At 53.9% G+C, this 13,801-nt stretch overlaps 4 protein-coding genes across 4 annotated transcripts; 1 reads left to right on the top strand and 3 right to left on the bottom strand.

Annotated features, from left to right (window-relative positions):
- Positions 1-2,198: 2,198 nt before the first annotated feature.
- On the bottom strand, positions 2,199-3,419 carry CCMA1212_008552 (Homoserine O-acetyltransferase; the record flags this gene model as incomplete). The annotated part of the gene is made up of 3 exons (XM_073705678.1): positions 2,199-2,307; positions 2,381-2,612; positions 2,666-3,419. The coding sequence occupies 3 exons, from the start codon at positions 3,417-3,419 to the stop codon at positions 2,199-2,201; spliced, it is 1,095 nt and encodes a 364-aa protein (XP_073555744.1).
- Positions 3,420-4,408: 989 nt separating this feature from the next.
- CCMA1212_008551 (uncharacterized protein) lies at positions 4,409-5,752 on the bottom strand (the record flags this gene model as incomplete). The annotated part of the gene is made up of 2 exons (XM_073705677.1): positions 4,409-4,656; positions 5,449-5,752. 2 exons carry the CDS (start codon positions 5,750-5,752, stop codon positions 4,409-4,411), a joined length of 552 nt encoding a protein of 183 aa, XP_073555771.1.
- Positions 5,753-6,709: 957 nt separating this feature from the next.
- CCMA1212_008550 (uncharacterized protein) lies at positions 6,710-8,042 on the bottom strand (the record flags this gene model as incomplete). Its single annotated transcript, XM_073705676.1, is given in 5 exon segments — positions 6,710-7,103; positions 7,117-7,463; positions 7,668-7,724; positions 7,740-7,974; positions 8,035-8,042. 5 exon segments carry the CDS (start codon positions 8,040-8,042, stop codon positions 6,710-6,712), a joined length of 1,041 nt encoding a protein of 346 aa, XP_073555746.1.
- Positions 8,043-8,569: 527 nt separating this feature from the next.
- CCMA1212_008549 (Endo-1,4-beta-xylanase 1) lies at positions 8,570-13,776 on the top strand (the record flags this gene model as incomplete). The annotated part of the gene is made up of 4 exons (XM_073705675.1): positions 8,570-8,615; positions 8,776-10,557; positions 13,044-13,316; positions 13,377-13,776. The coding sequence occupies exons 1-4, from the start codon at positions 8,575-8,577 to the stop codon at positions 13,774-13,776; spliced, it is 2,496 nt and encodes an 831-aa protein (XP_073555913.1). The 5' UTR covers positions 8,570-8,574.
- Between the last annotated feature and the right edge of the window lie 25 nt (positions 13,777-13,801).

Genomic DNA, 13,801 nt, shown 5'->3' with positions numbered 1-13,801 from the left:
AAGATAGCCTAGTGGAATCACCTGCATGATGACGGATAGCGGATCAGACGAGGCAGAACACAACAAAAGGCATGATAGCAGTTGTAGACGCCACTTGTCTACTGTGAGAACCAAGTGATGACCTCCGGGCCTATTCTACGGCGAATTTGAGTCAGCCAGCGGAGCTCAACACAGAAGTACATAGTAAAGACGCCAACTGAACGTTGACTCTGGACGATTTCCTCCACCGTTGAAAGAGGCTCTTTGTTTATAAGCTACGTAATTAAAGATATTCAAAGTCATGTGTGACTAAGTTTTATGAGCTTGAAAGGTTTGAAGGAAAAGTGGTGCTGATCTTTTACTGCTAACGGCCGGTTATGAGCAGAGCTGATGTGAAGTATTCTACTGATCCCATGATATGCATGAACAACCTGCATGGCTTCTATGCACACTCTGCTATCATTCAACGTTGTCAATCATTCACGGTATCAGATATAAGGACTAGTATTACATCTTGATGGAAGTTATGGAAAGCTTCCATTTCTCACCATACGCGTTACAGTATCCAGATGTCGCATTGCAGGCCCATGTATCCGTGAATGTTATCGAGCAGCATATACTACAGCGTACGACTCCACAACCACCTGGACTACCTGAAATGAAAGTCATATTCGATTTACTCTACTGCGTGAAGACTGCACTGGGAGGTACGAGATATGCATATCTCATACCTTGCCATTCTCAGGGCCATTCTCCTCCACGCTGGTCATCCATTATCAGAGAACATATGACCAAGGTGCCCTATAGAAGTACACAAGCACTCCATTTTTTGGCTTGGACGCATCTCCAAAGCACACAGAGGCCTGTTTATAGAAAGTTGCAACATGATGGCGTCTGGATTTACACTAGCAAGTCAAGAATGGCACGAAACTCCTGCCACATTGAGGTTTGAACAATCCAACGCCCGCGCCTCCTTTTGTCGCAGAAAGCAGCCATCAAACAATCAAGTATCCCCCGGAGTTCCCTTTCGTGGCTGCAGCCACAATCGGAATGAGAGCAAGCTCACATACACAATACCTATACTAGATCCAAGCCTCTACCCTCAAACCACCTCCTTTATCCTCCCACTACCCCTATCTAATCAACAAGTGTTAACAGTCTCACCGGACTAAATCAACAACATTCATCTTCTCCAACAGCCAACTTCGACTACTAAAAAAAAAAAAGCCTAGTCTATCACTCTCTTCCTCCCACACGGGCCACGGGGTATGTATGACTCGCGCCCAACCATGAATCAGCGAGCATTTGGCCAAGGAAAAAAAATAGAAGAAGCGAATTTGGCAATCTGCCCCGTGCTTCTTTGGCTTCCTCATTAGTGTTTTGTAATAATTAATCACAGAAACTCGGTAGACGTTCCTATTCAACCCGAGGCACCGGAACTGGTGGAAACCGGGGGCCGCATGAATAAGAACAAGGGAAAAAAACGTGGCTGCTCCTAAATAAACCGGCCGGTGATCCAACGGGATCGCTCCCGGAGGTGGGCTCCCTCTAGTCCATGTTCTCCTTCCTGTAAAGTTGTAAGAAAGAATGATTGAATCGTTTGAAACTAGTTGCTGCTAGCAAAGTAGTTGCACTCGGTTCTGGTCAAGGACGAGGTTGGCTTTAGTTTGCCGACAGCCGCCGGCTCGTTTTACTTACACGATCCGACCAACGCTTGGACTGGTTTCTTATATTGCTGCCTGGGGCTTGCGGAGTCGAGCTGTTCCGGGGATCGAGGTAGCGGCTGGAGAAATGATGCTCAGTTGGGCTAGGTGCATTAGCTGGAACGGAGAGGACGGGGATGGGTGATCCGCACCGCCGTCGCTTCTACTATCGTGAACTAATAGTGGCTACAGACGCCAGGTTCCCACAGCTGGAGTTTTCTAGATGAAGAACTGCATGCAAGAGATGGACGGTAGAAGAGACCGTCTTCCGGGTATAGACAATCATACTCTTTTTCCCAGAGTGTTCTAGTGCTAGGCAGCGGCTTTCTAGCTGCTCGGGATATCGATAGTCATGACAGCTACTCAGGCAAGCATCATTAGCATGTTTTCACTACTGCTGGTCCTGCATATATCGAAGCAGAGGCGTATCGGCCCTCCTCTGTCAAGACACTCCTCTGCGGCATATGTACCAGCAAATGCCCGATTGACTAGACCTAGCATGGCGTACGAGTGTAGCTACTCCAACTTGGTTGCGTCTAGCTGCCACATCTTGTCGTCCAGGAGAACCTTCAGTTGGTCATCCAGCCACTTGGCATCTTGTTTGCTTACAGCTGGTCCACCGGCCCTAAACTTCGTTGTCAGTCCTGTATACTGGTAGAAAGCCACAGCACGTTGTTGAAGACCGGCAGGGAACATACCAGTGGCCCCAGACGGACGGGAATGGAATACACTTCCCAACGCCCTCCGCCATATGCTGCACCTCGTACTCTGAATCTTCAGGAGGAAAATACAGGTCCGTTTTCCCTGGCAGAACTAGTGTTTTGGCTTTGATGCTCTTCATGGCTAGTTCCAGGTTCTTATTATACGGCTCCTGGTCAGAGCAATCGGCAGCCTGCCACGTGTGAAGCATGGTGAGTAGATTCTCAGGGTCTAGACGGCTCGTTAACAAGCGACGCACAATCCAGTCAAATCGGGCAACAAACCTTTGGACAGGGCCCACGACTCCCAGAAATTGACCATAAAGTCCTCCAGGCCCTTGTACCCCAGCTCCGTCTCATACACCTTGTCCCTGTAGAAGGCCTGGCTGAACCCCCATCCCGCATACACTCGCCCAAAAGCCTTCAGCCCGGCGACCCTTTCCTCCTCCGTCCAAGCCCGGTACTCCCGCGCTGACTCGCCGGCAGCGCTACCAGCGGAAGATGCTCCCTTGGCAGCGAGCAGCGCGCTCTTGACCCCCTCGAGGAACACCTGGTTGTGCAGCGACGTGCGCGCGCTCCCGCAGAACGGCACCCCCAGGTCCATGAAGTCGGGATACTGCGTGAGCCACTGGTACGTCTGGCCGGCGCCCATGCTCCATCCCAGCACCATTCGCGCGCGCCTGACGCCTAGGTGCTCGGTTACGAGCCGATGCTGCGCGGTGACATCGTCCTTGACGGTGATGTTGGGGAAGGGCTTGAGGGGAGTCTCGCGGGGCGTGTTGGACGGGCTGCTGGACTGTCCGTTGCCGAAGAGGGCTGGGACGATGATGAAGTATCGCCTCGGGTCGAGGGCTTTGCCTTGGCCAATGAGCCATTCGTTGTCTGAGATGGCGCCGCTGAACCAGGAAGGGTAGATGATGGCGGGAGAGGAGGTGTCGCCAAAGGTCTTGTAGGCGATGAAGGCATTTGGAAGGGTCTCGCCCGAGACGAGCCTGAAGTCGCCCAGCTGGAAGATGCTGTAGTCAATTTCACTTCCCATGATTGCCACTGCTTGCTCTGGCACTGATAGATACGAGCACCTCGCCCTTGTCAGTGGAAGAGCTGAAGATGGCGATGCCCCTCGCGGACGAAACTAACTCTGCGAGGGGCTGCCGACGTATGCCGTGTACAAGCGCGGGGAAGTGTCTTGGCCATTTTTTGTTTCATTCTTGGAGAATCGCTCCTGAGTCGATCGAATCTGGCTTGAGCTGTCCAAGGTGAGGGGAAGCTGCATGTGCAGTACGACAATATGAGCACGTGAGATGCAATGATGCGTCGACTGCCGTCTGCTTGACATTTGCCTGTATTGAAGATTCTGCTCGAGTAGATCATTCTAAGTCTAGCTAACTGGCCTGAACTTGGGATATGTCGAAGATCATCGTGAGATTGTATGCTGCGGTCTCCATCTCTCCCGATATGCTCATTTTGCTCTGTAGTCGCTGTGCGGCTGTCGTCTTAAATTAGCAGTTTACAGCTCCCGCTCCAATTCCGGACAGCTTCACGCACCCTTATCCTCTGTCGTTCTGCTGCTGACCAAAGGTTCTCTGCTTTCAAGACACCTTGATGCACAAAGCGCCATACACAAGCCACAGCCTCAGTCAAGGCAGTCAGCTCCTGAAGGCGCAGCCAGGTATCCCCCGATCGGTCCGTTTCTTCAGCGCTCGAAAGACCACGACTCGAAGGCCGTTGACGAGCGTCCCGTGCAAGTCAGAGATGCGGTGAACGATGATAAGCTGACAGCCGGCAGCATTTTCGCCCAATTGATGAGAGCAAGATGCTCATTTACCACATATGACAGCACTCAGTTTGTCATCTCGAATCCCAATCTCCTGGGCCTAGCGCTTTGCAGCGCGGGCCGAGTCGAAAGCCAGGGACGTCGCCGCGGTTGGTGCTGACGATGCAGGCATTCTAGCGCAACTTGCTGCAGCCAGTCCCCTATTTCCTCGTCCCTATTCCAACTCGGGGTTGGGCCATCTCACGGCTAAGCATCTAGAAGGATGGGATGGGACAGCAAAACGTGGGATCCCTCCTGGGCGACCTGGGAGGTGCTTCACGGAGAAACTGGCCTGTGTACTCAATCTCACCAACATCGTCAGGCGGGTTGACCGCAGAGTTGGGCGGACGAAACAATGGGCGTTGAGTCGTCCTTTTGGCCTGTTGGACGGCGGCGGCGGTGACAAGCACCATGTCGCCGCCTGACGGAGAGATGAATAGCTGGTTGTTTGATGCTGGCCACACTGTTGTGTTGTAGTGCAGGACTCAAGCATTTTTTTTAGCGCCAACTCGCACCTGTTTGAGGTTGCACACCTGGAGAATTGAGCCTCCGGATGATCGCTTAACGGAGAAGCTCAGGAGAGGAGGGGATGGAGGTTGGGTGGGTAGAAGGATGGTATTACTCCGTGATGCTTCGCAGACGCTCTCAAGCACCAGGGCTGAGGGGATGGCGTCCAACTGTTCGACCGCATCAAAGGTTTGCTCTCCAGTAATCTTTGAGCCACCCTATCCCGTGTCGCGTAGTCCGCGGTTGATGATTGAATAGTCATTCCGACTAAGCACGAAACACGGCATATCTCGCACTGTTGCTCCCTCTCGCCCGTGGACGCCGTCGTCTCTCTCCGCAGTTCAAGTCATCTCCCGCGGATTGGGTGGGTGGACACTCGATAGCGTCTGGGGCGCCTGGGGTTGATGAAGCGGGAGGCAGCTATAGAGCTGGCCCACTCACTCTTTATTTTTTTTTCCCCTCTGTCCACTTGGTGAGCTGGTAGGATTCTGGAGTAGGTAGAGCCGATGGCACCTCTCGTTGATCGTCAGTGACAGCCCGGAGACGGTTGCAATGTCTAGCCTTGACACGCTCGACTCGGACCAGGAGGGAGGCGCAAGGCTGCCATTGGTGAGTCCAGCGCGAACCAAAGTTCGACACAAACTGTCGCAGCAGTCGATTGCGAGCCTGGTATTGGTGGTGGCTGCGGGGCGTCGTCACCCAAGATATTGATCCAATTTCCGTTGTCAGATGTGTGTCCAAGTCTTACAGCACCGCACCCAGGCACAACCGCCGAGTGGTGCGATGTGATCATTGGAGGAGAGAGGAGCCTGTAGCAGAACACACGAATCCTCAAGCAGTCCAGGCAGTAAGCGGTGATGCTGGTTGTGATGATTGTGACGAAGGTAACGATGCCACCTCTCGCGAGCAGCAGCAGCCACTACGCCTCCCATCATGCAGCATCGCGTCTGACAGGTCGCCTGGTCGAGCCGATCCAGTGCCAGGTCGCCCACCATACACGACCGAATCGAAGCGTCCCCGTAGGCGAAGACACCTTGGAGACGCAGCTCCATTCCTGCTACAACCTCGAATCAGCAGCTAGTGCTAGTAATCCGCTCTTGCAGCTCTAGTTTCTGCAGCATCGAGCTGCCAAGGATGGACTGGCGGGGGAGCTGCGACCGGTGCAGGGGGTTTGCAGGCGAGAGGCGAGGAGCCTTGCATGGATTCAGGTCGGATTCCGTTGCATTTGGATGGCGATGGCCTGACTTCAAGGTTGAGCTTGGGGGACTAGTCCCGGTTTGCTGCATAGCTGCGCGTATAGCGATCAAGTTGAGTAAAGCATGTGAATTCGCTCCCGCTAGAGCGCCTCGTTCCGGTGCCGACAGCCCCCAAACGCGGCAGATACGTAATAGTGCGGCCTGGAGAGAAATGAAGGGCAATTGTTCGTCCAAATGGATATCCCATTTCACTCTCTTCCTCCGTTCTGTTGAACCGAGGAATCCCGCCTACCTATTTTGTAATATATTGCTGTTCGTCTCCACTCCGTGACGCCTAGCAGAATCAATCGCTTAATTCCATACATCAAGCATGGTTGTACAGTACCTCGTCCACCGCAGCCTCGTACAGGATACCTGGTTCCCCATACTCTGGCGTCCCCAGCTTTGCGGAACTGGTACCTCCCCCCGGCCAGGTGGCCTGACCTGACTCAGGGCCGCTCCCCAGCGAAATTGGAGTCACGATACCGAGATTCTGCACTCTCTCACCGCAGGGCTGACTGTCGGCTATGTTCGGAAAAGCACACGCAAGGCCACTTGACCAGGCATCAACAATGGACAAGCAGGGATCGTCTCTCTGTTCCCCATGGCCGTCGTTCGGCTGTCGTCCTGTCCGCCCACGGTTGTGGGTGAGCTAGTACGCACGGGTGCTAGCAGCTGCCAGGTAATCTCGTCCGTCGTCCTGCTCGTGATGACGATGATGGCTAAACGCAGGGCGCGAAGGACGGCGAGGGAAGATGAACGACGGGCGGATCGTCACATCGCCGCCGTGACGAAATGAAGCAGCAGAGCCATCGTCGGCAAATCGCGATCCTCGCCCTGTCCCTCCGTTGCTGGCTGTCCGCAACATCCACCGCGACGCCGTCGCGAATCCGCCGTCTGACACGATGACGAGGACCTGCTACTGGCCTCTGCTCTCATGGCCTCGCACAACTGCATCGCCACTTGGAACGCCGTATCCAGCCATTCGTCTTCTCGTTGGCCCGCCCAGACGACTGGGGGAGCGGCGCCAGAGGAACCCCAGACAAGCAGCTGATTCGCCATCCTGGTTGGCTGGCTGAATCGTTGATGCTTGGCTGGTCCCTCTCGGAATCGCACCCCGCAGCCGCATGTCTCACTTGCTGGGTGCGGAGAGACACGTTCAGCCACGCTGCCCCCTGTACCTGCGTCTCTGTTCTGTTCCCGTTCTCGCTCGCTCGGCGCTGCCTTTATCGTCTCTGCGAGTGTCTTTTTGCATGTCAAAGTTGGTTGTGTTGCGCATAGAATGCTTCATGTCCATGCGTGCGCTTTTCGCACCGGACGCATGCCCGCCCTTCCGGGACCGACGCCAGCAACTGTGCAGGCAGACCCTGAAACACCAAGCAGTTCGTGGCAGACAAGACATGCAGCCGCGCGTTGTAACATGAGGTGCGTCCATGGCATACGAGTTACCGGGTTCTGCATCTGCATGGGTTCGCATAATACAAGTTTGGCCGTGGATGAAGCGGTAGCAGCAACTATTGGCATACCTCTCTTGCACCATCACGCCGGACGAGCACTCGCATCGAGGCAAGTACATGACATGTACATGCCAGGGCAACCAACTTGCTGCACGCAGCCTGCACTGGGACGGCTGGCACCGCACAAATGAGGCATGCCGCATGGACTCAGAATCCCTCATCGGGTAAAAAGTCGCACGCGATATGCAGACAGACCCGGATCAACAAGCTGCCACGGGTCCAAGACCCTTCAGGGGGCCCCCGAGATAGTCCCGCAAAAGCTCAGCTCGCACCTATCAGAAAACTACGCAACCCTTCCACCGGCCAATTGGGCCATGGCCGCAACCAGTGGCGCTGTGGCGTCTTGTCCAGCGAAATTGGGGCCCCGACCGGAAGGGCCTGTGGGTGAGGGTCAAAATCTCTTCCCCAGGACCGCGAGTTTTAGTGTGGGAGACCACCTTTTCGAGCTCGCCAACAGGCTGCCACATTTCAGGTACGGAGGTACTCTGCTGGTATTCACGAAGCACGACAATGCTAGTGCTCCTACAAATTGGACATGGATCCCGTAGCGTCTCCATCGTGCCTCCGTTTCTATCCAAGTACGAGGGCATCGTGTGTCCCAAGTGCTCGCACACGACGCTACCAACGCCCTCAGGCGGAGGATGCCCTTCTGGTCCGGTTTTTTTTTCCCCCAAGCTATCGGATCCCCCAGTCCCCAGCTGGCCTAGCCACCGACCCGGGAAGCTCTCTTCTTATTTTCTTTTCAACTTGGAAAACCTCCTTGGGACGCAGACGGCTTGCCTTCGAGAACACCAAGAGGCGACCTGTGGCCCAGTTGCCTGTCCCTGTTTGCGCGCTTGGGAGCCTACCCTTGTCGTCCATCACCCACCGTCGCTTCTCCTCCTCTCAGCTCCTCCATCCTCCCCCTTCCATCCAACTCGACAAGCGACAAGGCCTTTCTCCCGACTCCCTGTCGCCCAGCTCGTCGAATCACTTCTCACATGCTCCTCCGTACATCTTCGTATATCTCCTGATTTCTGACCCCGCGGGGAAACGGCCACACTGTCTATCCTCTACACCACCTCCGTCTGTTTTATCCGCTATTATCAGGTTCCCGCTGGCTGAAGCAATCCCCCAGCCATCATGGAGTCTCCGCCATTTGCTACAGATCTGGATCGGATAGCGTGAGTCTGCTTCAACCCCCCCCCCCCTTTCGTTAGGTTTGGGGTCGAACCCGGGGGCTCGACCGTTCTGGGCGAACCAGAGGCCGTAGCCTACAGTGCCTGTTCGAACCGGAGGGATGCATGAGGCTAACTCAGGTTTCGCTTTTTTCCTTATAAACAGAGACACCCTGCGTCGCATTGACACTGATGATACACCCATCTCTCCGCGGCACAATGCCCCAGCATCCTTTGAACCAGAGACAGCCGTTCAAGGAATCGCAAACAACATGAACACAGAACCTCGCTACCATGCGTCGACACGCGACTTCGCGGTGCCTCCGCCGTCCAAGGGCCATGCTGTCGCCCAATGGCTGGAGGAGAGCGATGATGTAGTCGACGAATATCACATGCCCATGCAGAGAGACTCGAGAGGATCCCTCCCCCGGCGGCCGCCGTCCAGAGATCAGGCCCAGAGCATTCGACGCGAGTCGGTGAATTCGCAGCGCAAATTATCCAACGCCTCATCCAACTATTACCAGCCTGGCTACAGCCTCTATCCCGCTCCGTCCAAGCCCCTACCGCCTCTTCCCACTCCCAAGTCCACCACTCACCGCGTACCCTCCCGCGACTCCTCGGACCGATCATCCATCAGCACTCATCGCTCCTCCCAGGTCTCCGCGACCACATCCACGCCTGATGCCACCACCGTCAGCTTCTCACCGCCCCCTCGCCGCAGCAGGGTCCCTGCCAATTTCTACAAGCCTCCGGATCCCTCTGAAATGCTCCCTCCGCCGCGCAAATCATCCCGCCCCGCCGAGGTCGTCTTCTGGAAGCTTCTCCAATCGGACGACAAGAAGAATGGCCCTGTCCACTACATTGACATGTCATCGAGCCTTGCCACCATGGCGACCAAGCATGGAAACAACATCATCAAGGTCTGGTCCGCGGCGGGAGGGACCGTTCAGCAAGTCATCAAGTTCTCCTCCTACACCGCCGCGCAGTCCCGCTCCCGCGAGTATCTCATTCGCAGCCACGCCATTCTCTCGGAGCCGACAAATCTCATCGCCATTGCCACTCGGTTTGGCAGATACATTGAGATCTGGAACTGGGCCAAGAAGAAGTGCCTGCAGACGATTGACGATGCTGATCGGTGGACCTCGGCCCAGATCGAGTCTTATGACGGCGCCCTCAGCTCCCTGGCCATTTATGCCGGCGAGAAGGGGCTGATTGACGTCTACAGGGCGACGCCTGAGAAGAAGCCTTTCGTCAAGTCGCGCACCATTGACCTCAACAGGGTCGATCTGCCGTTTGTGCCCCAGTATCCAGAGCTAGCCCTCTCCAAGACGAGCCCTCTACTAGCCCTTGCAGCTGGACCACGTCCTCCACGTCAAGGCCACCCGCCGCCCGAGAAGGAGACTCTTCTCGTCGCGTGGGATACCACCGAGGGCGGCTCGAACAAGCCTTACCGTGTGGCCAGGCCTTGGCAACACAAGGAGCTGGACACGGCCATCCCATGCGAGATGGTGACTTACGGAAGCGCCGTAGTGTCCATCTGGATACCTGCGACCTTCCGCGCTGTGCCCGCTACCAATGGCGGATCTGGCTACAACCTCGCTCCCGTCACGGTCCCGTACCGGTATGTTCTGGTGTGGGACCTTGCGGCCAACTCGACCCGAACGTTTGGCATTCCCAACACGACGTCATGCCTGTCGCCCGATTGCCGGTTTGTGGCCTATTGCCACGCGACTGGAACCGACATTGGTGCCCGCGGCAGCATCGTCATTCTGGATGTCATGACGGGCAAGGAAGTCTGGAGCTGGCCCGACCCAGAGGCCTTGGCCATCGACTACACTCCTCGACCGGGCTTTGAACAGTTTGACGACCTCTCCCGCGTTTCGGAGCTCTCTTTCTCTGCCGACGGAAAATTCTTGAATGTCGGTGACTTGGACGGCCATATCGGCATGTATGAAGTGCGTGAATCCACCGGAGACCGACTACAACTCCACATGATTTAGCGCGATGATTTCACGGGTTACGGGGGAGTTTTCTTTTCGTTGTCATGATGTTATGCTTGATTGCAATGTATTGTCGCTATGCTTGGACGACCTAAGGTTAGGGTATAACCGATTACAATAATTCAGATACCACGGGTTCATACTGGCTGTTACGCACTTGATTATCAGAACGTTTTCCCTGTATCTTCCATGTCCCTTGTCCTTCCTCTGTGCGAAAAAGCATTCGTAGGGACTAACTATGACAACGGGCCGCTTCTGCGATTGCGAGATTCAGCTCCACAGCTACCGAGATGACCAAGGTAACATTGCCACCCCACGATTTCTGATGGATAACTTTAAATGCAAAGCGCTCCTTATCGTCGATTTTTAGCATCGCCACCTTTGGATCTGGAAGAAGCTTCCTATAATAGCTCTTGGCGCACGTTGCAAATCGGACACACGAGGGATGAATGGGCGATCCGATCGTGTTATCTTTTCCGGGGAAGTGGATGGAAGGGGGGGAGGGGGATCAAATGAGAGGAATGGGTGAGGCCACGTGTGTGGCCGGGGTTTGGGGAGTTCAAGGGTCCACTGTGCTTTTGGGCTAGGTATTTTCGGTGAGGTGGTGGTTCTGGGGGGTGGAGATGGTGATGCTTCTTTTGNGGGGGGTTCTAGGGTAGTGCTGGGAGGGTGACGGATGGAGATGGATAGGAGTGTTGCTTTGGAGGGGAGAATGTGATTGCGATGGACAGTCTGGAGTGATGCTAGGGGATCAGAAGGGTTCGTAGATGAACAGCATGATTCACTTTTTGACTGACGTCGTCAACGCCGTTGTCATTGCAACAATGTCGATACTTGTATATATCGACGGATGCCCAAGTCCAGAATGACTACTTCCATTACATATTGCCACGATGTTATTTACATCTCCAATCGCTTACTTGATCAGTGGCCGAGAGTGATCGAGACTCGGTCCTTCTGATTGGCGTATTCCATCTTGAGCAGGGACTATTGCATTTCTCTGCGTCTCAAGTAGCATGCACATACAATCGAGTCGAGATCCTTGAAGGTATTTTCAACCCTTTGTTTCTTTTCAATCTTGAGAGATTGCTATGAAAAACGTTAGTTAGGCATGTGAGATTGCAGGCAGTGGGGAATCTGCATCCCGACTTTGAGGGGCATGGAGAATCATCATTTTCAAGCCCGATCTCCTACGAGATCTTTAGGGGGCATAGCATGGCCTGGCAAAGATGAACAGTATCAGACCTGTATGAAGTTGAGAGCATTTATCCGTCGAGAAAGTAGAGTTGAAGAGTTGATAGGGCAGTACTGCCGAGAGGGGAGGAGTCGCTGTTGGATATCAGGCCTAACTAAAAGACTAAGAAATATCGTATCTGGATACAATGTACAATCTCAGTATGCTTATGCTATCCGGCTAATGCCTCTGTATTCCGGCAATATAGTCTTGTGCTAGGATGCGTCATACGGTCGAACTCAACTGAGTGCCTCAGGAATCATGAAGTTGGTATTTTCAACGAACTTCCTCGGCGGAGCAGAGTCGGGGGTTGAGGGGCAAGAAAATATGATAAGCTTACACGAGGTAGATTGGCTCATAAGAACTTCTACAAGCCAAATATGCAATGGCAAAGGACACAGGCAATTCGTTCTTCAACCCGAGGCTGCCGTTATATCACAATTAATCTTGATTATTCGTACTCATACGACTGTGCCCTGTCGGAATCGTTGATGGGGATGACAACAGATACAATCAGCGTAGATAGATGAATGCCAGGATTACAGAAAGGCGAAGTGCTTTTTGAATAAGGATGGCTTGATTTCACATGGCATTCATCCCTTCATGCTCCATCTACTTGAGTAAACCAATAATTCTCTCTGTATGTCATGGCTGCATACAGCATTGAGTAAAAGGCCATTTCCCCCGAATAGCGAGACCAGACCCCGCAGGCTGGGCGCATAACCTTGATCATATGCCTAATTGCGATCCCATGATATTGAAACCGTCTTTAATTCAAGGCCTCTCATACGAGCGCCTCTGGACATGTCGTTCCGCAGCTCCGAAAATAGACAGCACAATCAGCAGGCTAAATCGTATACTTAGCCGGCTGCACCCCAGATCCGCTTGACGACGATGGAACAGTATTAGCGGGGATGCATCGCTTCCAAATATCTCGAGAATGGTCGTCGTAAATGGCTGGGCGTTAATCATGCTCGGCACTTGCGTGCCGAAGACCATGCGTCTGCCGTGTTTTAGGCAAAACTCCAAGAAAAGGATGCTCCGAGCTTCGTTTCAACGTCACTCAATTGTGTTGATTGTCTCAAAACCAATCTGTTGGTGCGACGTGTATATAAACTCAAGCTACTTATTCCAAAAGTCAGGCTTTAATCAGATACAATCTCATCATCCTTACACTTGAAAGTCCTTCATGATGGTTAGCATCTCCTCTCTCGTGGTTGCCTTGGTTGGCATCGCCAGCTCCTTGGCCGCTCCCTTGGATGAATCTCTCAACGTAAACGTAACTGAGCGTGGACCCAACAACTTTGTTCTGGGAGGACACAATGCTGTCCGCCGTGCCGCCATAAACTACAACCAGGACTACACCACCGGCGGAGACGTTGTTTACACGCACTCCAACACGGGCTTCGCAGTCAACTGGTCCTACCCGAATGACTTTGTCGTGGGCGTGGGCTGGAACCCTGGTGGATCTGCGTAAAGACCTCCCTCATGCTCCTTCATTCCATCATTATACTGATACTGTCAATGCTATAGCCCCATCACGTTCAGTGGCAACTTTGGTGTCGGCAGCGGCGTTGGCCTGCTCTCTGTCTACGGCTGGAGCACCAACCCCCTCGTCGAGTATTACGTCGTGGAAGACAACTATGGCTTTTCCTCTGGCGGCACGGTCAAAGGCAGCGTCACCAGTGACGGCTCGAGCTACACCATCTGGGAGAACACGCGCGTCAACGAGCCTTCCATCGTCGGCACGGCGACGTTCAACCAGTACATCTCGATCCGGAACTCCAAGAGATCTAGTGGCACGGTTACTGTTGCGAATCACTTCAACGCCTGGAAATCGCTGGGCATGAATTTGGGTACTATGAATTATCAGGTTGTTGCTGTGGAAGGATGGGGAGGGCAAGGCGGCGTGCAGCAAACTGTGTCTAATTAGTACCTTGAACTGGCTCTGCGAAGTG

The sequence above is a fragment of the Trichoderma ghanense genome (genome assembly GCF_004382785.1).
Source record: "Trichoderma ghanense strain CCMA-1212 chromosome Unknown scaffold_12, whole genome shotgun sequence".
Taxonomy (NCBI): Eukaryota; Fungi; Ascomycota; class Sordariomycetes; order Hypocreales; family Hypocreaceae; genus Trichoderma; species Trichoderma ghanense.
This window is presented reverse-complemented; position numbering and strand designations above follow the sequence as displayed.